Below are 26,248 nucleotides of genomic sequence, written 5' to 3' on the forward strand. Positions count from 1 at the left end.
TATTCATGTATGTTGGCTCTTGTTTCACGTTTTGCCTTTTATGGTTTGATGTTGTCTTAGAAAAACGAACCGACTAATGAACAAGAGATTGCCTGCCTCTCTTATCTTATTTATCAATGTTTGGCTCAAATTATAAGTTTTTAAAACTGGAGCTATGAGCTATGTAAGACACTGAAAATTGGTTATGTGAAATTAGGTCAATATGTTCAAGTGAAAATGAAATCTAAGGAGTTTGGATTGGATTCAGACTATTATTCAGTCTGGTCACTCAATACAGACCTTCCGACTATATTCAACCGCAAAGAATACTAAATTGAAATTAATTAAAATAATAGTCCAATTTATGAAGATATAAAAATGTATGATTGAAAGTAAAATAGAGAAAGAAAAAGTTTTATGCATAAAAATTAGATATGAAAATGAATAAAAAGGCTGAAAACAGCCCACTAAAGAAGCCCAATCATCTACTGTTAGGGCTTCTGAGATTTCATATTTCAGCAGCGCAATCTCACAGTCACATACAGAGGAAGAGAGAAGGGAAGAAGACATACAGATTGATTGATCTGCTGCAATGGCTCCCAAGCAAAAGGCCCGCAATCCGGAGCTCATTCCGGGAGTTCGCAAGGTCTCCCGCTCCAAGATGTACCACAAACGCGGCCTATGGGCTATCAAGGCCAAAAATGGCGGCAAATTCCCCGTCCACGCCAAGCAGGAGGCCGCCGCCTCCGTCGTCGAGGAGAAGCAGCCTAAGTTTTATCCAGCTGATGACGTCAAGAAGCCGCTCTCCAACAAGCGCAAGCCTAAGCCTACCAAGCTAAGGTTTTTATATCATTTTTTTCATTTTTAGGCTTTGTATTGTTTTTTTAGGGTTTTGTGGGCTTGAGCTGATTTGGTTGTGATTTTGTTTGTTTTAGGGCCAGTGTTACTCCCGGAACAGTGCTGATTATTTTGACCGGGAGGTATAAAGGAAGAGAGTTGTGTTTTTGAAGCAGCTCGCTTCTGGATTGTTGCTTATCACTGGTGAGTCTTTTTAGCAAAATGGTTGAAATTGCTGGATTTGTGGGCCTTTTTTTTAATGTTTGAGCGCAGAGTTTTGCTTTTGGTTGGAAGATTGATTAGGTAGATGTTAGGTGCTTCATGATTTGTATGAATCTCATTTGCACATTTTCTGCTTGACTGCATTTACTGTCTCGATTAACATAGTTTTCGGATCACAGATTTTTACTCTTGTCATTCAAGCATGCTCTTAAGCTCATTTTGCGTAGTGAATTGTTTGCTAGCTTCTTGATTTATAGCAGTAATCTGTCTGCGGTATGCCTAAATAGATGCTGTAAATTGTGAAGATGTCTCTGTTGTATGTGTACAAATGTTAATTTGTGGTGATTCTCTTTTCGGGGCTAGATATTCAAGTTCTTGTGTTGCCCAAGCAATTTGAGCCCTTCTGCTGATTCTATCCACTTTGGGAGACTATTTATTTCCTGGACTGTGGTGTTCTCATATCCTATTTCCTTTGGGTGTGGGTTCTCGCAGTTACTAATTTGGAATTGTTATGAGAAATAAATTACTGTATTTGTTATTGTGCTATTTAACCTGTTTTTGTTTCAGTCTTGAGACTTGAGTTAAGTTTAATTTTCTTTAATTTGCAAACTATGCTTCCTGATCTGAAGATGAAATGGAACCACTTGGGAAGTCTTGTCTATTAATAAAGATGATGTGAACTTTATGTGTCTTGACTATTATTTGTCCGTGTAAGTTTTGGCCTTATATGGTGATTCACATTTTGGGGCGAGATATCTTGAATTCTTGTATTGCCCAAGTGATTTTTAATCATCAAACAGCGATCCCCTTTCGTTGATTCTGTGTTTTGGTCGTCCATTGTGGTTGACCTCTCACTTTTTCCGAAGGGGGTGCTCTCATATCCTATTGCCTTGGTTAGTGGGTTGCCACAATTACCTCTTGGGACTTGCCATGAGAGTTACATGTATTAATAAATGATTTTGTAGTCTTTAGGGATTTAGTCCATGTTGTTGTTTTTTTAATGAGAATATGTACCTCTTTAGATGCTGAACCAGATAGTTCTCGAATGTGGTCATTGATTTCTTTCTAATGCTGCTGCAGGTCCCTACAAGGTTAACGGTGTTCCCCTTAGACGTGTCAACCAGGCTTACGTCATTGGAACCTCCACCAAGGTTGACATTTCTGGTGTGGACGTGTCCAAGTTTGATGATAAGTACTTTGGCAAACAAGTCGAGAAGAAGAAAAAGAAAGGAGAGACTGAGTTCTTTGAGGCCGATAAACAGGTTTGTTTCTCCCATCATATTCACAGCCCATGACTGATTCTTTAGTTGATTTTTCTGTTTCCTAACTGTGCCTTGTTTGAAAAATATAGGAGAAGAACACGCTCCCAGCTGAGAAGAAGGATGACCAGAAGGCCGTTGATGCCCCGTTGTTAAAGGCTTTGGAATCCGTCCCAGATTTGAAGGCTTATTTGGGAGCAAGGTTCTCGTTGAAGGCTGGCATGAAGCCACATGAGTTGGTGTTTTAGGCACATCTTTGTTGTTTTTTTATATCAGCTTGTTTCCTTGAACAAATATTTCTCTCTGGTATAACGTAATGAAATCAAGATTCAATCAATGATTTTATAAAATGAAGCACACGAATCTGATTCTGTTCTTGATCAATCTACCAACAACAGATATTGCTTCGAGATATGCAGTTAGGCATCGTAAAAATCTTATGGAACAGGGAGACTAGCCAGCCAAGGGAGCAGCTTCTCGTGGACCAAATCTGGCCTGTCATCGTGGGGGCAATGCCCGACTCCCTCCAGCATAAATAGGCTCACGGAGGGCAGTTGTGCAGGTAGTGACGAGAAGTATTTTCCAACGGGGCCATCAATGGGCGTGAACGGATCTTGGTCTCCCCATAGAAGCAGGACTGGTAAGCTGATCTTTGGCATCAGCTGGACTGGATTCGGCCCTGGTGGGCCCGTGATGATTGAGACGAAAGCATCAAGAGCACCTTCATCGAGCGCAGGCCTCCTAATTATCTGCACATCAATTTCTTCTCCATTGCTCTTCGATTTTGAGGCCTTTTACCCTAAGCATTAACTACTCTATTGCTTGACCAACACACTTGATCACAGCTCTTTAAAACTGAACAAATCGAAAGCATTTAGTACCTCCACGAGTTCATCATCGACGTTCTCCTTATTTCCATAAACAGACAACAGCACATTTCTCAGATTCTCTCTGCACGAATATAACCAACACAAAGCTCGTTGTCTTCCTCTCTCAATGACATTATGTTAATGGAACTAAAGAGAGACGAGACGGTACCTTTGCCTGGCACGATCAAACAAATACGAAGCAATTCCTCTCTGCTTGAGCAAGAAATCGATCAACCAAAGCAAAGGCAAGAATAGCTTTATTCTCCAGTCATCCACTATGGCCTTGTTGTTCATTCCACCAGCACAGTTGAACAGCACGAGTGCTCGAACAAGGGACTGACTCGACTCTGCAAAACAAAAATTGGGATGCATGCCAAATAAAGCCCTAAAATATATTTATTTCGGGTCAAAACAATACCTGCAGCAGCGATCACACATGCGAGGCTACCAACGGAGTTCCCCAATAACACAGTCGGCCTTTGAACAACCTCGTCCAAGAAGTCGAGTATCAACTGCAGATACCATCCTCTGTCACAACCAAAGAAGAAAACGCGTAGTTTCTACAAGATACGAAAAAATAGATCACCTGAGCCCATGTTTCCATGGTGTACTGAAAGCCTGCAGGCTTATCCGAAGCACCAAAGCCAAGGAGATCGATGGTGTACACCGTGTGGCTCTGAGCAAGTGTCGGGATATTCCTAAATGACATATGTATACACAACTCAGTAACAGACACAATAAGTGCAACCAAAACACCACACACATACACTTGTCCACTATATCAAAGACAAACCATCAAACATCCTTTAGATGTCGTAAAATGATGGCAAATCGAGGTAATGAGATGCTTTTGGTAAAGTACTTTGATGCATTATTCAACCTTTTAAACTGTACAATAGCAAACCAAGCAACTCAAAGGAGGTAAACCATGCATCCTCGAAAAACCACTCAATGCAACAAGCTCAAGAATCAGTATAAACTATACAATAGCAGACCAAGCAACTTAAATACCCCAGCAAACAAGCTCAAGGATCACTTTTAACTATGCAATCGCACGCCAATCAGCGCACAATAGGTACACCGTACTACAAAAACTCGATCCAACAAGCGTCTCGTAGCAATTATCCATCCTGACATGAGTGATTTACCAGCTTCACGGTGATATTTCTAGGCAATTCTAAGGGGAAAATACATCTTGCTTCAAATAGGTCACACAGATTATGTTATAAATTGAACAAGAACACACACACACACAAAATTTCATCACTTTAACAAGAAACACACATAAATTCATCAATTGAACAAGAAGCACAGGCACACACAACTTCAAACGAGAAACACATATAATTTCATAGATTAATTGAACAAGAAACACACACAATTTCATCAAATGAACAAGAAACACACAAAATTTCATGAATTGAACAAGAATCACAACTCTCTCTCTCTCACAGAGAGAGATGAACCTTCGCCAATGAGCAATCGATGCTCCAAAACCATGAACTAGAAGGAGGGGAGGTTTGACATCAGCAGCAGCTTCACTGCTAATTTCCGGATAAACAAAGTAATTGATGGCGTAACCCCTCCACGCCCACTTCTTGCACTTCCCATCAATCTCGCTCACCTCCAACGCCGCCAAAGACTCCTCCTTTCCTGCCGTAACCGCCGCCTCCGCCTCCGCTGCGCTAGCACGAGCTACGGCGGAAATGGGAATTCTCCGAGAAGGAGGAAACCTGAGCAAATTCCCCAAATTGCAACTGGGAATCTGCTGTATTTGGCGCGGAGAGGAAAATGATTGGAAAAAACCATGGCTAGCACCAAAATTAACTGCCATAACCAACCAAAAACAATTCTTTATTCAGCGGAAATATTGCATTTAATTTATGAAGATGTGTTGTTCACACAATTTTAGTTTTGAGTGTAGAAAATTGGGAACTGACAGTTACTGAAACCTCGGCCACCGAACTCCGAGTCTGAGTTGAAGATTTTTATTTTTATTTTTATTTATTTATGATTTACAAAATTGAACTAATTAAACTATGTTGGTTAAACTATTATTTTGAAAATGTATTTAACGATCGATTTTGACAAATTGAATCCTAAACTGATAAAAAATTGTTCAATGGAGTAATTAGATTTGCATTTTCCTCCATAATGTGTTTGGATTATAATTGACTAATGGATGAAAATATATGTATCACTTTGGACTAAATTTATCCAAATTTTATAGTTTTACTAAGTATGCTAGAGTTTGACTAAGCTATATAATTTTATGATTTTTAAATTTTCATGATGGACTAGAGTTTGACTAAGCTATATAATATTTGGGATAATTTGGACTAAAAGTTATATATATCCATTCAACAAAAGTATAGTATAATAATGAAATAAAATAGGTGGGATGATATTCACATGGGCAAAGGCAGAGCGCCGAAGTATGGATAAATGATAGCATAGGATTCCATCAACCCAAATCCTCAATTCTATCTCTCTCCCTTCTTCTGTCATAAAATTCAAAAAGTAAGACATTAACTATCTCACCCTCGCTAAGGCCGTGTTTGTTAGTCCACAAGATGTGTGTCAAGCCCGTATTTTCTAAGGATAGAAAACACGGTTGATCGCGACTATGAGAGGATTAAAGAAGCGAGGAAGAAAGGAGAAAACAACACAAATCGACCATAGCTCGAAACAAATGGGAATAACTCGAATAAAATCAGAGTATCTCAACAATCAACAAGTCAAAAATGAATATTATCTCAGCGATACAATAACTTAAAAGAAGGAAAACTACTCAGCGGAAGCATTTGAGAGAAGGAATATGCCACGTGTGAAGACATGACACATTCTAGACACTTAAATTTCTTCAATGGTCTTGCTCAACACCCACCGCACCCGTCACGCTCGACCTGCACATTTTTAAAAAGAAATGCAGGGCTGAGTACTTGATGCTCTCAGTGGGCAAATGCCAAAACAATTTAATAAAAACAGTAATGTCATGACGCCATTGAGTGACCTCGGGTTTTAACTTTGAAAAGGCCCGAGACACTAAAAATATCTCAAACACAAACTTTCAACTCATCCTCAAATCCTTTTTCCTCATCATTTCAAAACACAACCATTTCTCCTTGAATTATTTAAGAAACTGCCATATCTGTTCTTTAGGGTGCTGTGTAAGGGGGTCATTTTCCACGAGCACGAAAACCGGCCAACCCGTTCGATGACTCACGGTCCTCATCGTGTACACTAGTCCGAGTAGGGACGCACCCTTGCTAGGACCCGAATTCGATTAAACTCATAGTAGGGACTCACTCCCCACTAAGCAATCATCAACATCAACATCAATCTCATCAACATCAACAATATAATGTGAAATGAGAATGTGGCCGCAAACTCAATCACTGGACCGGCCAACCCAAAAGACGACTCACGATCCCCATTGGTGTACACTAGCCTGAGTAGGGACTCACTCCCTAGTCAGACCCGAATTCGATTTCAATAGGTCTAGTAGGGACAACTCTCTTGCTAAACAAACAGATAGACATTTCTCAAAACAAAAACATGACATGACATTCCCTTTGCAAACCTTATTTTCCTTAAAAATGTATTTGAAACACAAATAACTTTTCTGTCAATGTCGAGCATCAATTCACATCACATCAACAAAGCCAAGCAATTTATACTATCACTCAATAAATCAACACATAGCACCACATAACATGTGCAACAACACTTTCACTTTGATCACATATCTCGCCTCATCATTGGAATAAATATAACAAATCAATCACACATAACATGATGCTCAAACCGATATATTAAAACGAAAGCTCTTGAAAACACTTTAATTCGAAAGCCCACCTCATTCATTAGTTTTTCTGAACTTGAATTCCTTACTTCAACTTCAAATTCGTACGCGGAGTTTCAAATAAAATGAATTGAGCTTGGAAAAGTAAATAAATTGGGGATAGAAAAAGAATAATTGTTATAGGCCCAAAATGATATATCCTTCTATCGAAACAAAGGCAAAAATTTTCAGGTGCACAAACGATGTCACTATGAGAACAAATAAAAATGGTAGAAAAAGTCGGGGTGTTATAATGTGTCACACATGTGAAGACTTATATGTATACTACTTATATTTTCCTTTGGGATATTGGCACCTAATATCATAGAACTTTCAAAAAGTTAAGTTTTTTTTTCACGAACTTTGAAATTGACAAATAATATCACGAACTTTACCCTAAGTTTGTTATCTCCCACCAATGAAAAATTCCGGCAAATAATATCATGATACATATTTTTTTTCGTTATTTATCGACAACAACTTTGAGAGTTTCAAGATTTTCAATATTTGAGAATAGTTTTCTTGAAGCACACCCTCCAAATTTGTTCTTCAATCTATTAATATAATCAGAATTTTTTCACTGATGGGAAATAACAAACTCGCGGTAAAGTTCGTGTTATTATTTACCAATTTCAAAATTCGTGAGAAAAATCCAATTTTTTTGAAAGTTTTGTGATATTAGGGGTCAATATCTTTTTTCTCTCTCTTTCTCTTGTGATTATGCATTTGGATATTAAAGAGGTTTGTTTAGGTACCACTAATTTAATGTTCACAATGTGCATTTGGATATTAAAGAGGTTTGTTTAGGTACCACTAATTTAATGTTCACAATGTAATGATGCTGAGATTTTGATAGTTATTCAAAGTAGTTTGTCTAGTACCACTAATTTAATATTCATAATGTAACGATGAATTGATGGTGGAAAATTGGAAATTATACAGTAATCTCAAATACGATTATGAATACATTAAAGTCTTCGTAAGGCAAAATTTACATCACATTGTTGAGATGATTAGTTTTCAGGTGAGTTTGAAATATTGTATTCCTTTCGCTTTATTAGTGTCACGTCGGTTTCATATTTAGGTTAAATTCAAAATTTAATTTATTTTACTTTATTCTCTCAATCTTTATTAATTTTATTCACTCATTATTTATGTATTTTATTTAAATTTCACTTAATTCACTAAATATTTACTCATTTTTTAATCTGAGTACTCAAAAGAAATGTAGGACAATACTACTATATTAACAATAGTTGATTTCTTTTTCTTCTAAAGTAAAAAGGATTTTATAGTGATGCCAAACACAGCCTATAACCGTGTATGAAGAAAGCCTGAGAAGAAAAAGAAAGAAAAAACACAATCGTTTTCACTTCTGTTTTGTCTCCATCTTCCTCATTCCTCTTCACAATCACACGATTCTCCTTCTCCTTCTCCTTCTCCTTCTCCTTCTCTCTTACTCACAAGCACACCTCAGTCTCTCTCCAAAATGGCTGAAGAACCCCAAACCCACCCAATACACCCACCGGAAGAAGCCACACCGCCGCTGCCGCCTCCCACAGCTGAGGAGATCATACCACCTCCTCCACAGCTACCCGAGTCCATCTCCGAACCCCCGCTAGCTTCACTCTCACTAGACCTTCACCAAGAACCCCTCCCACCCCCTCCCACCGCCGCCGAAGAATCCCCACTAACCATCGCCGAAAAAGACTCCCCTCTCCCCCCGCCGCCGCCGGAATCTCCTCCCTCCACCACCGCCACCGCCACCGCCACCGCATCCCAGCCCCTCGCCGCCGCGCTCTCAGTTTCCCAGGAAACCGAAGAATCAACAGAAACGGAGATGAAATCCAAACCGCCGCCGCAATCCCTAGGCTCGTTCAAAGAGGAAAGCAACAGAGCCTCAGATCTCTCTCCCTCCGAGCTTAAATCCCTCCACGAATTCAAAGCCCTCGTCCAGGAATCCCTCTCCGCCGCCCAATTCGGCTCCGAAGAGGTCTCAATTTGGGGAATCCCGCTCCTCAAGGACGACCGCAGCGACGTCGTTTTACTCAAATTCCTCCGCGCCCGCGACTTCAAAGTGAAGGAATCCCTCTCCATGCTGAAAAGCACCCTCAAGTGGAGAAAGGATTTCGGCGTGGACGAGCTGCTCAAGGAGGATTTGGGCGACGATCTTGAAAAAGTGGTCTTTATGCACGGATTCGACAAAGAGGGCCACCCCGTTTGCTACAATGTCTATGGAGAGTTTCAGAATAAGGAATTGTATGCTAAAACGTTTGGAGATGAGGAGAAGAGGCAGAGGTTTTTGAGGTGGAGGATTCAGTTCTTGGAGAGGAGTATTAGGAAGCTGGATTTCAATCCAGGGGGGATTAATACCATCTTTCAAGTGAGTGATTTGAGGAACTCGCCCGGCCCGGGGAAGAGGGAGCTTCGGATTGCCACGAAGCAGGCATTGGTAATCCTGCAGGATAACTATCCTGAGTTCGTGACGAAGCAGGTATTCGAAACACGAAATGTGATATGATAATGTGATTGTGTTTGAGGTGTATTAGGATGTTGTGATAGGTTAGGAGGGTGCATTTGTTGACGATCATTTTGGTAACTTACTAAATTATTGTCTATGCGTTGAGCTCGATGTATTAGGTTTTGAGCTGCAAAAGTGTGTTCTTGGTGGCGAAGCACGCGAGAATGTGAGAATAACACAAAAATGTGGCTGGAGATTTCATGTTTGAGGTGTATTAGGATGTTGTGATAGGAGAGTTATATTCGATTAGGTTTTCAGCTGCAAAAACGTGTTCTTGGTCTTGTGAAGTTAGAAATGGTATTTTGATCATGTCGTTGATTGTATAAGCTTATGCGGAAGTAAGATTTGGAGTTTGGGCGCTCCGTTTGGAGAGAAAAGGGCGATGAGGGTGTAATGTGAGACATAATGCAAATGCGTTCTTGGTGTGTTGAAGTTAGTAATGCTATTTAGATCATGTTGTTGATTGTGAAAACTTGTGAGAATAAGGTTTTGATGCTCATTCGAGGAAGAAAAGTGAAGAGGGTCGAGTGTGAGATGCAGTATGAATGCATTCTGATGTGGTATAGTTTGCAACATTATTTTTGAATTCAATCTAGTTGGACTCTTTTATGAGGAGATGTGGATTCGATTCAATTAGCATCTATATGTGGAGCTTGATATCTTGAATTTTGACCAGTAAAAGTGCAATCTTGGTTTAGTGAAGTTAGGCCTAATTAGAGAAATATCGTTGGTTGTCTAAACTTATGCAGAGTTATGGTTTCGCCCGCCTCTTTTGCTTTATACAGGTTGTCATGTTTCTGATTGAGAGTGTGTTTTACTACGATAACCCTTTTTCTTGCGTGTAGGTGTTCATCAATGTTCCGTGGTGGTATCTGGCTTTCTACACGATGATGGGTCCGTTCTTGACTCAACGGACTAAAAGCAAATTTGTCTTCACCGGCCCATCAAAGACCCCTGAAACCCTTTTCAAGTGCGTACAGCTTTCTATATCGTTGAAGTTTTGTAGCATTCGTTCGTTGTTTTGAGGTGATGGGTTACCACAGGTACATAACACCGGAGCAAGTTCCAACTCAATATGGTGGCCTGAGTGTAGACTTCTGCGAGTGCAACCCCGAGTTCACTGTTGAAGATCCGGCCACGGAGATCACTATCAAACCTGCAACGAAGCAGATCGTTGAGATCCTCGTGAACGAGGTTTGCTATAGGACATGTTTAGGCCATTCTTGTTCCCATTTACTCCAATGATGATTTGATATTGAAATTATCTGCAGAAATGCACTTTGTGTTGGGAGCTCCGTGTGGTCGGGTGGGAAGTGAGCTACAGTGCAGAGTACGTCCCAAATGATGAACGGGGCTACACGGTGATCGTGCACAAGACCAGGAAGATGCTCCCAACGGACGAGCCTGTTGTGTTGGGCAGCTTCAACGTGACCGAGCTGGGTAAGATATTGCTGACAGTCGACAACCCCACCACGAAGAAGAAGAGGCTCGTCTACCGGTTCAAGGTTCTCTGAGTTAAGAGACAGCTATGTCTTGTTTGTTGTGAATCTTGTTTGATGAAACATGTTTTGGGTTAAGTTAAGCTAAACTTGTGTGTTTTCTAAGTCTATATCTATGACACCTCCTACGATGATGTTCCGTTGTTATTGGTACGTTTCTTGTTTGGTACAGAATTTTATGCAGTGCTATTATTTTTGTGAGTTAAATGGATAAAGAATAAAACATTAGAAAAAAATAAAATGGAAATAGCAGTATTTTCATTTTAATGAATGTTGGTCTAAAATATTTCAAAGAAAATGCTTTTAATATGAACATGATTGAAAACGGAAATAATAAATTGCTAACAGAATTCTAACGACAAACCGCCACCAACTTGTAATAATAATTGAGTCAGTAAGGAAATATGGGTGTAGTTGAGCTTTCATTGAATCACTTGATTATCAACCAAAGTTGCACCTTCCATTTTTGTCAAACATTAAAGGCGATGATTGTTATAGTGGACATTTTTTAAAGGCTGTATCTTACGACTTGGATTTGAGACCTTTGACCTCAATTGTTAATCATTCTATTACGACTTGGATTTGAGACCTTTGACCTCAATTGTTAATCATTTTATCAATAGGCCATGTAGTATATGAAATATAACTTTTTATGTACACAGAACAGAAGGTCGTCGGGCAATGAAAAGTTGGATTTTTTGGCCTAATTGGGCCAATATATATGTCGTGTACGTCTTGCATAAAATGGGTCGATAATTAGTGTAGATTTTTTTGCCTATATAGGGCATGTTTGGTTGTCATGTTACTTGTGACTAACAGTCATATCTAATCTTATCTTTTGTTCGGTTGTATTTTTTATTTAAAAATTTGGCCCACAAGAATGTATCTTGGCACGTCTGCACGATACTGTAATTATATCATAATTGTTTATTTCATTTTCACCACTATGGTTGATTTCATCCTAGACAAATCTTATTATGACTTAATCAATAAATATTGTATCTTATTATTGAATTGTCTAATGAATCAAACAATTATCATCGAGGTTTTAAGACAGGCAAAGGTGTTATGTTTTAGGCTAAATAGGGTTTGTGATTAGGCCTTGAAAAAATGGGCCCATAATGAGTATCAGAGCTCTAAGGTGCTTGGGTTGTTGTGGGCCATTCATTTCAATTATTTTTAGGTACTAGCTAATCAAAAAATAAATATTTATAGATGAGAATTACAATATAAAAAGAAAATTTGAAAAGAGCGTTGATCTGCAATTGGCCTGGAAAAAGAGAGAAAGTTATTTTGTAAATAACAATCAACGTAAATTTAAAAAAATAAAATGACTAATTTCAGTTTTTTTTTTATGCCCAGTCGCATTACCTTATGAGCAATACATGGTAAGCACGTCGTGCTCAATTCGATCTCTAACAACATGCTTCAACGTGCACGCACCTAACGTGATGGGTTGCGTGGTTGTCCGAAGAAGACATTAGCTATTGCATGGAAATGATAGAATCATTGAGATAAGATCCTCAAGTATCGACCATTTTCGTCAACATCGAGAAACAAGAGAAATGAAAAGGGAGGCCCCAAAGATAACATGTGATCAACCCTACTCACATGCTAACTATTTAACCAAATTAATGGACATTATTGGAAAATGTTTTGGGATACATACAATTTTTTGTGAGCAGAATTCTGCAGTGTCACATGCATATTCTTCATTCATAAATATTGCGGCTACTCAATTCTAATCTGTCTGTCTTCACTTTTTTTAAAGCAATTCTTGAAATCCAAGCAGTAAAGGAAAGTGGGTGAAAAAAGAAGTGGAATGTGATGTCCATTTTTGTATATTAGTTTTATAATAGAATGCGAGTGGAATCAGTTAGTGAAAAATGAGATCTACCTACCATTTATAGTATAATTGAACTGAGACTCCTAATGGCGGACGAACTAAAATAGTAAACTGGGACTCCTAATGGCAGACGGAGGGAGTACTCTATAATTTTTTGGGACAAACTTATATAGTAATTTTTACTTTTTTGGTAATTGTCACAAAACAAAAATTCCATAGATTTACACGTCTAATTTTATTGACGTAATTTATAGTATATGTGTAAGAATTCAAGACGTAACTGTCCATAGTTATTAAACAATGTTGTTTAAGTAGTCAAACATTTTATCCACATAAAATTTTCATATATCCTATCATACATAATTTTTCTCAAATCCAAGATTATGAAAATTTGAGAAAAAAGTCAAAATTATAATAAAATCAGTCATTTTTCCAAGTTACGGTACATGATTTACCAACATACAGTATATACTTCCTTGACCAAAATATACACACTTCCTCTTCTTTTTAGTTTTTCGACATAGAGATAAGAATCAAAGCTAGATTTATACACATGTTTAATTTTTTGAAAAGAAAACAACAAGAGAAATTTCGACAAGGAAACAATGTAAGCCACTCAAAGACGAGATAGATACAAGACAACCAACCTTATAACATAAATTTAGCAAAGTTGATTTAGATTCCCTCTATATCAACACATTATAAGCCAGTTCATATATGGTATAAAAATTTCAATCGGTTGAGATCTCCAACTATAAATAAATAACTATATTTTTAGATTATTAAAACAAGGTTGAGTGTATACAAGAATGTTTGTTATGTGTGTAAATAGTAAAGATTGATGTTCTTTACTTTTTGGTGGAGAATAAGTAAATCTCAATTTTTAAGATAGTAGTATGATTTTAAATGGACTATATTTTATCATCTCACATCTAATTATGTTTCTAAATACATAAGTCACAATTGTTTGGTAAAACATCATTTTACAATAAAATTCAAAAAAATATTGGGGGTGGGGATTAGTCTAGATTCTATGATGAATGAAACAAGGGGCTATAATGAAAGAAACAAGGGGCTATATATACAAAAACTAATGACTTTAATAGGAAGAGTTTATCGAAATCAATTACTTATAGAGAAAGTCTTACTTTTAAATTACAGAATTGGTTGAATAATAAAATAAATCAAGCTTGAGATATATCCAAAAGATGATAAAAGCTCATGCGAGGGAGAAATGTCTTCCACAATTAGAGGCAAAAACAGCTCAAACTATGATTAAAAAAATTCAACCTTTGTCAACTTAATGATGTAGTATCATCCTTCACATAAACAAAACACAAATTATAAAGTAATTAAAAAAACAAACAAACTTTTGAAACATTCCTAGAGAATTGCAAATTTGATTATCTGTGAGTTATATAAAAATATGATTCAAAATTAAGCTTTACAAGTTTGAGTATGCTAGTATTATTCGGCTCCACTATTTTACCATCCTATGGAAATTAAATTTCAAGATGAATTATAAAAATAAAAATATTCATAATTAAGGAATCTTTGGGAGGAAAAGAAGATTGAAATCTAGTTGTGTGCTTGCAGAATTAGTGGTGGAATCCAATTTTGTGATTATTTAAACAAAGGGTTGGGCTACAACGTGTGTTGATAATTGATGATGAAAACACCTTTTTATTTATTTAAGTAGGTGGAAAGAATGAGTAGAATCCCAACTACACTTTAAACCAAACACTCTACAATTTAATTAGCTAAACTATGGGAATTTCAGTAAAAAAAATATTAAGGTGACTATTGTCAAAATAGAAGTTTGCTTCTGACAAACTGATTAGCAATTTAAAACTGTTAAAATGAAAACAATTTTGTCTGTAAAGTGCCTAACAAACTGTATTTGAATTTTTAACTGTTCTATTTAGATATTTACAAGAAGATATGTCTACCAATGGCCACTTTTTTTTACCTTACTTTAAAACAATGGTTCCCTTAAGTTCAGGTTGATCGAGTAGAATAAGTATATTCTAGCACTAATCTTCCATTTTCGATTTATTCACGAAAGCATCTCATATCTAAGTTACTTTAATTATACTGTATTTTATTTATATATGTCTAAAGTTATTCGAATCATTTTCCTTAATCGCAAAAATAGAACATTTTATCTCACTTATTTTATGATATATTTTACTTTACTTGCTATTCTCTTATATGGAGTAAAAAAAAATTTCTCTTCCACATTATTTTATCTAGATTTAACTTACTAATTTTCTTAAATACATGTTCAAAAAAATCGTTTCAAAGTACATAAGACAGTGAGAGTATTTGCAATGTACTAAGTTATAACAAAAAAAAGAAAATTTGAAAGATGAATTACATCCCTATTTTTATGTGTTCCAAATTAGCATATGGTCCCATATTCAGGGTATATTGGTTGTGGTACACAATAAAAATATCCACTTTTGCAATGAATGAATCACACATGCAAGAATTAGACAGATTGGCATTTTCTACTATGTACTGCAAATATTGAGATATAGAGGAAAGAGAATTTTAGGGACATCAACATCCATGAAAAGAAAAAGGGACTGTAAGAAAAGATAACAAAATCTAAGGCAAACTAACATCAAGAAAATTACCAATAATAATAAATGTTGTGTCCACATTTCCAATCTAGCAAAGAAGTAAACACTAATAAATATTTATGTTTCACATTCACCATATGTACTTGCATCCCAAATTTTGTTACACCACAATCCAACAAAAAAAAACTTCAATTTATAATACCAACCAATCAACCAACAAACAAATATAGAATCAACAACATTTTCCAAGTTTCTTCTTTTTTTAAAACACAAATCAAGTAAAAAAGAATAATGTGACTGAACAAAGGAAAGAAAACCACCCTTTTCCTCTCCTTATTCTTTTGCTGCACATTTTATGTTTCCATTTCCATTCATTCAGAGGGCTTAGTCTTGAACCTGTAAAGAAGCTTCTTCTTCTTGGATGTTTGGTTGTCAAATGTGAGCACAACTTTGCCAGTCTCACCAATCTTGAAGCTGCACCCGACGACCTGCTCGTCCCCCGGCCCAATCTTCCTCGACTTTTGCACGACCCACGTATATCCACCCTCGGCCGAGGGCACGAACTCCGCCCCATAGCAGACTTCCCACCCCACCACCCTCACCTCCCACACCAGTGTGCAAGCCTGCAAACAAAATTCAAGAATCACCATTAAAAAAAATCGAGCTTTTCGTTGATTTAGGCTCGGATCAAGCTCAAGATGAAGCCCACCTCAGTGACAGGGAGCTCAACGGTGTGCTTGCCTGCCGGCTTGATGGTTTCCTCTGTTGCAGAATCAGCAGTGGTGAATTCTGCCTCACCATCCTTGCTTAGGCCACCATATTGAACTGGGACATGCTCAGGTGCTATGTATCTAATAACAAGAAAATGAAACTTCAATTATTAAAAAACTTGATATAAATATACATCAAAGAATTCAAAAAATACCATCAAGAAAGATATAGACTTACTTAAAGAGGGTCTCAGCAGTCTTGGTAGGGCCAGCAAACACAAACTTGCTCTTGGTCCTTTGAGTCAAGAATGGACTGATCAACCTATTGTAAGCCACATACCACCATGGAACATTGATGAACACCTTCAAAAAACAAAATCAATCCATAAATCAAAACCATACAAACCCAATTCAAGAACAAACATACAAACAACAACCCATGTAAAAAAATTGAATCTTGGTGTGTGTATGTGTGTGTGTGTGAGAGAGAGAGAGAGAGAGGAAAAAAGGTTGTAGAGTACCTGTTTGGCAACAAACTCAGGGTAGTTATCCTGGAGAAGCTGAAGAGCCTCATTAGTAGCCTGTCTGAAATCTTTCTTGAAGAGAATCAAGCCAGGCAGATTCTTGAGATCAGTGATTTGAACAATGGTGCAGATGCTATCAGGGCTGAAATCAAATTTCCTAATGTTCTTCTCCAACAAGAGAATATACCACCTCAAGAATTTACCCCTTTTCTCAGCATCACCAAAGGTGTTGTTATACAGCTCCTTGTCTTGGAAAGCCCCAAAGGCATTGTAGCAAATGGGGTGGCCCTCTTTGTCAACACCATGTAAGAACACAACTTTCTCAAGCCCTTCAACAATGGCGGATTCCTCCTCCTCCAGTAAAGATTCGATCTTGAATTCCTTCCTCCACGCCACCACGCTTTTCAGCATGCTGAAAGCCTCCTTCACTTTGAAATCACGAGCCCTCAAGAATTTGAGGAGGATGACGTCGCTCCTCTCGTCGGCGAGAAGTGGGACACCCCAGATGGAAACCTCCTCCGGCGTGGGAGGAGGCGGGGCTTCTTCCTCCGCCGCAGGGGCACATGGGGGCGTCACTTCATGGACTATGGTCTCTTTGATCTCTTCCACCGCCTCTGAAGATTCGATTTTTGCTTCTTCCACCGCCGGAGTTTCAGCAGGCGGGGCATCGCAAGATTCGATTTTTACCTCTTCCACCTTCTTCTCCACCGCCGCCGGAGTTTCAGCAAGTGGGGCGTCGCAAGATTCGATTTTTAGTTCTTCCTCCTTCTTCTCTTCGGTTTTGGGCTCTTCTTCGTCTTTGGGTTTTGTCTCTGTTTCTGGTTCTTCTTCCTTCTTCGCCGGCGGAGGAGCGGTGAAGTCGTGGTTGTTGAGGGCTTCTTGAATCAGGAGCTTGAACTCATCGAGAGCTTTCTTCTCCGGATCGACGAGGTCATCGACTTTGTTGCTCTCCTCTTTGAAGGAAGCGGATTCGGCAACTTTCTCCTCCTCCGCCGCTTCTTCATCTTTCTCCTTCTCCTTTTCTCCTTCCTCCGCCGCTTTCTCCGGCTCCGGCTGCGGGGGAACCTCCTTCTCCGCCACCGGCACGTCAGACACCACCGCCGCCACCTCCTCGGCCGCCTCAGGAGCCGCCGTCTTCTTGGTTTCCTCCGCCATGTCGAAGCAGCAAAGAGATTTAGAGAGAAAAAAATGCAAATTTTGGGAAATTGGCAAAATTGATAGAGAGAGAGAGAGGAGAAGAATGGATTGAAATGGGAAATTTGGTTGAATTTGAAGAGGAGGGAGATTGAGTGTGTGTGAAATTGTAATGGAACAGTCTGTCAAGTTTTGCTTTAGGAATTTGCCAGCTCGTTACCACTCTTGAAATGGGACCCACCTCCACTCTCTATCTCTTGCTAAATCAAATTTAAAATAATTTTGGGTGATTAATTAAGTACTACTCCCTTCGTTTCCAATGAATATGCATTTTTGGTTCGACACAGATTTTAATGTAAAATTGGTAAAGTATGAGAGATATAGAGAGAAAAAGTAATTAAAGTATTGTTAATGGAGAATTGGTCCACCTCGCTAGAGATAAAAGACTTTTCAAAATTAGAAAGTACATTACATATTCTTGTGAGACGAACAAAAAATGAAATAGTGCATGCTCTGGTGTGGGATGGAGAGAATACTATTTAATTGTTATTAGCCAAATTGTAAATTGATCCTATTATTTTTAGTGATATTAAACTTATCAAAAAAATTATTTTTACCATGAACTTTGAATTTTAAATAATTGTTTGAATTTTTCCTATTAATAAAAAAATTTAATTATATTAAAATGAGATGGATAATTATGTCTGGCTTCCAAAAATTTTATATCACATATGGAGTAATTATCATTTTTCAATTGTAAGCATAACAAATGAAATGTAACTTAATTTTGTTGTGGTGAAAAAAATACAACAACTACTTGAATTTATGGTATTATACATCAAATTTAAAGTTTGCAAGAGAAACTAAATTTCGAAAATTTTCATAGTTTTAAACGGCAATAATCCTTATTTTTACAATAATTGCATATTTGAAGAGATGAACTGTTAAAGACTTGAAGTATCTTCTTTTTGAAAATGATTTATTATCTCCTTCTGAATTACACAATAATTAGATTTGAGGAATCATATAGCATAGATACAATATCTACATAATTCGTATAGATTTCTTCAAATATGTTAGACCACCCACGTCTTTTGATAAACTGTCACGTATAACATTACTAATACTCCATTTTTCATGAGACATATATTCTTTGTAATAATATTTCTATAAGTGTTATAAAAAAGCACTTACTTGAGTACGTACGGACTACTAGTATATTTTACATGTTACCTAATACTTGGAAATTATGAATTTCTTTGGAACGAATAGTTCAACCATTGAAATTGAATTTTGTCATGATATAAAAAGGGAAAAAAAACTATGGCGTAATAAGTCAATTTTTCAAGCAATCTATGTATAAAAATTTAATACTCCCTAGTCCTAGTGAACTTGCAAATAATTATTCAGGGAGTAATATTTTAGTATATACTTGGCTAATTAGATAATCATCGAAAGAAGCTGTCAGTTTCATAAATTATCAATCTTTTTATTTAATAAATCATTGAGATAGAATGACTTTGTGGGTATCGTATATGCCATAATATCTACTACTACTAGATAAAGTTTGATTTAGAAAAAAGATTACGTAACAACACGATTATAACAATACAAAAGAATTCAGACAAATCAATAACATCAATACATCACATATAATTGTGTCTAGTAGTAGTAAATTGCGATGATATTTATGAATAAAAAATCTCACCAAAATATATGTAGTGGTTAATATAGTATATGTGTCTTGGTTAATATGTGTCTTGGTTAATATATGGAGAACAATATATTGTGAAAATCACGATGTATGTATAGTTCCAAAATGATGCATAGTTTTGTTAATATACCATATATTTTGAATATTACGATAGTTCCGTTATTAGTATACCATATATTTTGAATATCATGATGGTTCCAGGTAAATCCTATTTGAATTTGAATTACAGGTTATTTGAGTCGAAATTTTATTGTATTAATTTTTTAAATTCTATTCTTAAATGTTAAAGTTTTATCAGTGTAAATTTATAATTGTTTAAAATTTTATTTACATAAAATAAGATTGATGTTCGATAGATCTTTATTTGTACTAGATTTTAACACTTCAACAATCTAGTTTGAGAATTGATAAACTAATAGTATAAAATATAGTATATAGATACATTTTGATAATATTTAAAGCACTTTTCAGAGCTCATAAATATTTGTATAACAAACTCATAAAACTTATTTCGTTTATGTAATATTATACTATTATACTATACATAAATATATCTCTTGCATGTTTCTCTGTAATCATCGTCGCCGGCTCACCAAACAACTACTTGTATCCAAATACTAATAATCTTTATTATTGCATCATTTCCACATAAAAATGATTCAAAAGGTGAGTATTAATTTTACTATTTACATCACTGGCATATTTTATTTACATCAAAATTTTAAATTAGAAACGAAACTCCGGCCAATTGTTATTTCCTACTAATTAATTGTGTTTCGGTTAATATCTTCCTCCCACTTTTTCAATGGAATAATTAATTTACACTTTATAAAAGTCAAGAGTGGAAATAAATCTACAAGTAAAATACTAAAAAAATCTCAACCAGACCGTTATAAATGTTAAAAAAACACTATAATACTTAACAAATTTTATTATCAATGCCTTGATTATTTTATTAGAAAAGCCATAGTTGATGCCTATAAATGTTTCCAAATTTCCCATTCAATATTTAAAATGCCCATTGAAAAATAATTAAAATTCTGCCGAATTTAGTGAAGATATAGTATTAGCACCCTAATTCTAGAGACAAGCATATGTTGATCAGCTGCAATTTTCCAAGCAACAGTCAGTGTGATTAAATAAGCTCTTGGAATTTAGTGCAATTAATTACTAATTTAATTTGTATTAGTGTCGTTAAAGACAATCACCGCTTTTAACGTTATCCTTTTTTTGTCACTACTATATAACGTCATTATTTGTTTTACCTTTTCTTGGAATCTTCAATATGTAACGTTAATATTGGTGAAACACATGAAAATACCCTTAACAATTATGATAAATTAGAATGTTAATTAAAACGTACACATCCTTCAATTTTGATTAAGTATCTTATTTAGCTCAAATTCGTGTTTTTAAAATTTTTGAATATATTATCCCTAATATTCCCATTACTATTCAGCACATAGTACTTTTTAAATACTGATTTTTTTTTTATCATATCCATCATGTTTTGTTGACTGCTCATAAAAGGAAAAAACGTAGTGAATTTCACATTGGTTTCTTAGCGTAGGGTACAATTTAATAAATTGACACTGTGACAATAAGTTATCACATAAATGAACTCAAACATTAGCCCAAAATTTGCTGTTTTATCACACATTTGTCCACTAACATAAGCAAGTGCCAATATAGGGAAAATTTCCATGCTTTATACTCCATATACCAACTGAATTTGTATCTAAATTTGGACAAAATGCAAGGGGCAACCTAATTGTACAATTATTGCCTACTCCCATTAAAGAATGGAGCTTGTATAAATTATTGATCTTACTTTAATTTTTTTTACCGCAATTTTCTATAAAATTTAATTTATTATTTTCGAAATTTTGGTTCAGAAATAGTTGAAAACGCCGAGTGATTTGTATGTTGATTGTATAAAAAGATGTACGAGTATTTTTGTTTTTATGTGTTGATTATAACAATTTGTTTTATAACCTAATGACTAATGTCTTGCTAAAATTAATGTGAAGTGTGACATATATATATATATATAGGGAGGTATTCATTTCCTTTTCCTATATTTCCTTCTTTTTCCTTCTTAATATCAGCCATTAGATTAGAGAAATGGACGGTCAAGATCAACATTGGGTAATTAATCCCGTGTTGCATTATTTGTCCTATTTTGTGCATTATGAGGGTACAATAGTAATCTAATAATGGCTGAAAACCGCTACGAATAATGCACCACATGGTCACGAGTAATGCATATAATTGACTATATAATGCACAATATGTGAACTGCAATGCATACGAATAAGATGTACCATGTTATGATGTTTGGACACACGTTTCTTGTTTCCCTAAGGGTTTAATAAGGTTAGGGGCTAGGGTATAGTACGTAGACACGTATGTAATCTTCACATGGTAACGAGTAATGGATATAATTGACTATATAATGCACAATTTGTGAACTGCAATGCATACGAACAAGATGTGCTGTGTTATGATGTTTGACACACGTTTCTTGTTTCCTCTAAGGGTTTAATAAGCTTAGGGGCTAGGGTATAGTACGTACGCATTAATAACAAATTATAAAACGATACGAATAATTCACCAAATTGTCACGAGTAATGGATGTTATTAACTATATAATGCACAATATGTGAACTGCAATGCATACGAATAAGATGTACCATGTTATGATGTTTGACACACGTTTCTTGTTTCCCCTAAGGGTTTAATAAGCTTAGGGGCAAGGGTATAGTACGTAGACATTACTAAATGCACGTATGTAATCTTCAATCCGTTGATTAACCCATATACACAATACCTCTAATAATGCAAAATATACTGAGATAATGACAATTAACAGCTACATAATGCACTACCTAAACCAAATAATGCACATACGTATATTCCAATAACAACAATTTGTTAGTAATGTCTACGTACTATACCCTAGCCCCTAAGCTTATTAAACCCTTAGAGGAAACAAGAAACGTGTGTTAAACATCATAACATGGTACATCTTATTCGTATGCATTGCAGTTCACATATTGTGCATTATATAGTTAATAACATCCATTACTCGTGACAATTTGGTGAATTATTCGTATCGTTTTATAATTTATTATTAATGCGTACGTACTATACCCTAGCCCCTAAGCTTATTAAACCCTTAGGGGAAACAAGAAACGTGTGTCAAACATCATAACACAACACATCTTGTTCGTATGCATTGGAGTTCACAAATTGTGCATTATATAGTCAATTATATCCATTACTCGTTACCATGTGAAGATTACATACGTGTCTACGTACTATACCCTAGCCCCTAAGCTTATTAAACCCTTAGGGGAAATTAGAAACGTGTGTCCAAACATCATACATGGTACATCTTATTCGTATGCATTGCAGTTCACATATTGTGCATTATATAGTCAATTATATGCATTACTCGTGACCATGTGGTGCATTATTCGCAGATACCAAAATGTGGCAGTTAATTTTCCGTCAAATGTCAATAATAACCCTGTAATGCATACAACCACCTTCTATAATGCAACACGGAACCAGTTTTATAGAATCAATCTGATCCGTTGATGCCTTAGATCTAACGCGTAATATTAAGAAGGAAAAATGATCTAAGATGTGAAAAGGAGAATAACGCTCCCCTATAGCGAAACTTAAATGTCATAAATTGACAAATGATAGAGACAAGGAACTGAAATGACGAGGAAATAGCATATGGCATAAATAGAGTGAATACGACCAAATATATATGAAACACAATTTCATGATGATAAATACGATTATTATAATATATTCTTAATGATATTGTTCTAGCATATTTAAATTTGAATTAACAAGAAAGATTACTTGTAAGCACGACTAGCTAAGTCTACAAAAGTTTTATTTTAATAGCTGAATGGGGCATAAATTGAAAAAACGCATCTTTAATTACATTATTCATACAAACATTTTAGTGTAATTTCATGTTATTATATAAAGTTTGCATACATAATAGTACTCCATACAAAGTTTTCTTACATTTTGACATTTTGTCATCTATGTTTAGATGACATCATCTATTTGTGAATTGGGAATGAAGCATTTTGCGATATGTAAATTAAAGTAAATTAAGTGGAAAAAACTAATAGAATATATTTTTTAACAATTTTATAATAAAGTATGAGCAACATGAATTAATAGAAAATAATGTAAAGCCTATTTACCAAAAACAACATAAACAAAAGTATGTAATTAAAATTTAAAAATCCCAATTAAAAATTAATAAGAATAAATAAAAGTTAAGAATCCAATTAGGAAGGTTTCGGTTGTTAAAATTATCATAAGAAGATGAATATTTAAGCGATAATTAAGGAGGATGCCAATGGCTGTTATTATCATATTATAGCTATGATTAGACTCTAGCCATCCCCACCAACAACTGCCAAAATTATTTGCTACAATATTTATTAAAGCATACAACGAATCAAATAATAATCTTAATTATTTATAAATCAAGTATATTGACCAAAATTTTAAAAGAGGAATCTTAAATATGTTAAATTACAGCAATAAGATAGGGCTTTTTTGGGGAGGTAAGCCTCATTAGACAAATGCATATTTTAAAAAAATTCGTCATATTTTATTGGACTCTCAATGGTTTCAAACCAAATGTAGTTTGGGCCAACAAATGGCCCTTTTTAATTTCAAGCCCTCTAAGCCCAAAGATATAAGACATATATTTGCCATAAATTACTACTACTATTCTTTCAAATTTCAAGCCCTCAAAGATTTTTATATCATAAGAAAACAAATAGTAATATCTAGGATCAATAATTTTTTCCAGGACACAATACACACAAGGGTTAATGGGCTTCTGTCAAGCCTCATTATTAGGTTTGTGTCTTTATCGAATTGATCTTTTAAAAACTCGATAATTTCAAGCCGAGTTCTAGTTGTATAAATCAGGTTTTAATCGTGTATATCATATTTGTGTGGTTACCGTGTTATGTCAACACTAATTATATCATATCATGTGCAGGTCGTGATTGAGTTTGAAGGTATTAGGTAAGTGGCCGGAACCCACATTCACTTGAATTTGAGCTATAAGCTGGGCCACGTTCATTTGGAAATGTATTTTAATATTATATCATTCGCCATCATATTGCTAAATATTTTTACAGTTTATTTTTCGAAAATTTGGTCTCCGATGACAACATTATGACATTGATATATATTGATATTTGGGTATTTAATTTAATGAATGATTAGCCTTTTGTAAATTAAATCACTCATTTTCAGTTTTAATTAATTTACGAAATGATGTGACTTTTTTACAAATTTGACTCGACGTGACATGGTTGATTTTAACTCAAAATGCATTCTTTAAATGTTGCGATGGATATAGTGGGGGACCAATGAACCAATCAAACACTAACTTCTTAGAAACTTTTGAAATTGAGAAAATTATTAGAAATTAATTAATATATTTGCTACGAATTGGACAATTTAAATAAATGTCATTTCATTTTCGGGTTAGTTTGTGAATCATTTAAAAGAAAAGGTGCCCCTATATTAGAAATACTGTAAATGCACCTAAATTCATAACCTCTTTATGATCCAAACACTAAGTTACATTCAAAATGATGAAATCTCCTAATTTCCCAACTCAAATAATTTCTCCCATCGAAGATAATGATGTGGAGAAATGGTCAATCGGGCTACCAAAAGCACGATTTTGGGATGCAATGGACATCACCCAATGGGAAGGCTATTGGTTCGGGCCGGGGCTGTTGAAGCCCGCCTTAACATTCCGGTCGAGCTTCCAAGCCCGGGATGATGATGTCATCCTTGCATCGACCATGAAAACAGGCACCACGTGGCTCAAATCACTATCCCTCTGCATCCTAAAAAATCATGACGACTGCAAACATGACATGCTGGCCACTGAAAATCCTCATTTCCACGTCCCGACAATCGAGAGCGCTCTTTTCTCTGCCAAGCCACTACACTTCGACATCTACGACGCGTCAGGCCCCCGTCTTCTCCACACACACCTACCATACGTCGTGCTACCCGACTCGGTCAAAGAGTCGGACTGCAAGGTCGTGTACTTGGCACGGAACCCTAAGGACACCCTGATCTCGATGTGGCATTTCTTCAACTCATTTCTAAGGCCCGACCAGAAACCGTTCCCGCTAGAAAAAGCGGTTGACTGTTTCTGCTCGGGCCTACATCAATACGGGCCGTTCTCCGACCACGTGGCGGAGTACTGGCTCGAGAGTCAGAGAAGGCCCGACAAAATCTTGTTTGTGAAGTACGAGGAGATGAAATCCGACCCGAAGGGGCAAGTTTCGAGGATCGCCGAGTTCTTAGGGAGGCCATTTGGAGAGGAGGGACAAGTTGATGATGTTTTGTGGAGGTGTAGTTTGGAGAGGCTCAAGAATTTGGAGGTGAACAAGAAGGGATCAATTTTATTGAATGTTCCCAATACATCTTTTTTTAGGAAAGGTGAAGTTGGAGATTGGAAGAATTATTTGACTTCGGAAATGGAAGATCGAATTAATCAAACAATTGGGCTTAAGCTTGAGGTCCTTGGGCTTATTCTATAATTATTTTCATGTGTTTTTGTGTTTGTGTATGTGTTTGCTACAATTATTTGTATGTGTTTCTTTATGAAATATTTAACTATGTACT

The 26,248-nt window shown here is 36.0% G+C and overlaps 4 protein-coding genes and 1 pseudogene across 5 annotated transcripts; 3 read left to right on the plus strand and 2 right to left on the minus strand.

The window, feature by feature from the left end:
- The first annotated feature begins 161 nt into the window (after positions 1–161).
- Positions 162–2,634, plus strand: LOC121806717 (annotated as a pseudogene).
- LOC121806709 (pheophytinase, chloroplastic) lies at positions 2,615–5,118 on the minus strand. Its single transcript, XM_042206837.1, has 6 exons — positions 4,633–5,118; positions 3,753–3,864; positions 3,585–3,678; positions 3,336–3,513; positions 3,179–3,248; positions 2,615–3,046 (listed from the first exon to the last, which is right to left on the minus strand). The coding sequence occupies exons 1-6, from the start codon at positions 4,998–5,000 to the stop codon at positions 2,735–2,737; spliced, it is 1,134 nt and encodes a 377-aa protein (XP_042062771.1). The 5' UTR covers positions 5,001–5,118; the 3' UTR covers positions 2,615–2,734.
- A 3,223-nt stretch (positions 5,119–8,341) lies between these two features.
- Positions 8,342–11,237, plus strand: LOC121806701 (patellin-3-like). The gene is made up of 4 exons (XM_042206827.1): positions 8,342–9,504; positions 10,377–10,501; positions 10,575–10,725; positions 10,803–11,237. The coding sequence occupies exons 1-4, from the start codon at positions 8,500–8,502 to the stop codon at positions 11,043–11,045; spliced, it is 1,524 nt and encodes a 507-aa protein (XP_042062761.1). The 5' UTR covers positions 8,342–8,499; the 3' UTR covers positions 11,046–11,237.
- A 4,324-nt stretch (positions 11,238–15,561) lies between these two features.
- On the minus strand, positions 15,562–18,009 carry LOC121806744 (patellin-3-like). 2 transcript variants are annotated; one of them, XM_042206889.1, is made up of 5 exons: positions 16,693–18,009; positions 16,410–16,534; positions 16,171–16,312; positions 15,814–16,084; positions 15,562–15,754 (listed from the first exon to the last, which is right to left on the minus strand). In XM_042206889.1, exons 1-4 carry the CDS (start codon positions 17,848–17,850, stop codon positions 15,833–15,835), a joined length of 1,677 nt encoding a protein of 558 aa, XP_042062823.1. In that variant the 5' UTR covers positions 17,851–18,009; the 3' UTR covers positions 15,562–15,754; positions 15,814–15,832. The 2 variants fall into 2 exon arrangements, with proteins under 2 accessions (XP_042062823.1, XP_042062815.1); XM_042206881.1 differs by having other exon boundaries at positions 15,562–16,084; positions 16,693–18,008.
- Positions 18,010–25,155: 7,146 nt separating this feature from the next.
- LOC121806780 (cytosolic sulfotransferase 12-like) lies at positions 25,156–26,246 on the plus strand. The gene has a single exon (XM_042206930.1). It carries the CDS (start codon positions 25,195–25,197, stop codon positions 26,161–26,163), a length of 969 nt encoding a protein of 322 aa, XP_042062864.1. The 5' UTR covers positions 25,156–25,194; the 3' UTR covers positions 26,164–26,246.
- The last annotated feature ends 2 nt before the right edge of the window (positions 26,247–26,248 follow it).

This window comes from Salvia splendens, chromosome 1 (genome assembly GCF_004379255.2).
Source record: "Salvia splendens isolate huo1 chromosome 1, SspV2, whole genome shotgun sequence".
NCBI lineage: Eukaryota > Viridiplantae > Streptophyta > Magnoliopsida > Lamiales > Lamiaceae > Salvia > Salvia splendens.

What these genes read in the sequence shown, in the direction of transcription:
- LOC121806701 (XM_042206827.1), top strand. Translation starts at nt 8,500, where the DNA reads ATGGCTGAAGAACCCCAAACCCACCCAATACACCCACCGGAAGAAGCC. An exon ending in ACCCCTGAAACCCTTTTCAA is followed by an intron (nt 10,502 to 10,574) that starts GTGCGTACAGCT and finishes GGGTTACCACAG; the next exon opens with GTACATAACACCGGAGCAAG. An exon ending in TTGAGATCCTCGTGAACGAG is followed by an intron (nt 10,726 to 10,802) that starts GTTTGCTATAGG and finishes AATTATCTGCAG; the next exon opens with AAATGCACTTTGTGTTGGGA.
- LOC121806744 (XM_042206889.1), bottom strand. Translation starts at nt 17,850, where the DNA reads ATGGCGGAGGAAACCAAGAAGACGGCGGCTCCTGAGGCGGCCGAGGAG. An exon ending in CTGAGTTTGTTGCCAAACAG is followed by an intron (nt 16,535 to 16,692) that starts GTACTCTACAAC and finishes TGTTTTTTGAAG; the next exon opens with GTGTTCATCAATGTTCCATG. An exon ending in ACTGCTGAGACCCTCTTTAA is followed by an intron (nt 16,313 to 16,409) that starts GTAAGTCTATAT and finishes TCTTGTTATTAG; the next exon opens with ATACATAGCACCTGAGCATG.
- LOC121806709 (XM_042206837.1), bottom strand. Translation starts at nt 5,000, where the DNA reads ATGGCAGTTAATTTTGGTGCTAGCCATGGTTTTTTCCAATCATTTTCC. An exon ending in CCATGGAAACATGGGCTCAG is followed by an intron (nt 3,679 to 3,752) that starts GTGATCTATTTT and finishes TGGTATCTGCAG; the next exon opens with TTGATACTCGACTTCTTGGA. An exon ending in TCGATGATGAACTCGTGGAG is followed by an intron (nt 3,047 to 3,178) that starts GTACTAAATGCT and finishes ATTGATGTGCAG; the next exon opens with ATAATTAGGAGGCCTGCGCT.
- LOC121806780 (XM_042206930.1), top strand. Translation starts at nt 25,195, where the DNA reads ATGATGAAATCTCCTAATTTCCCAACTCAAATAATTTCTCCCATCGAA.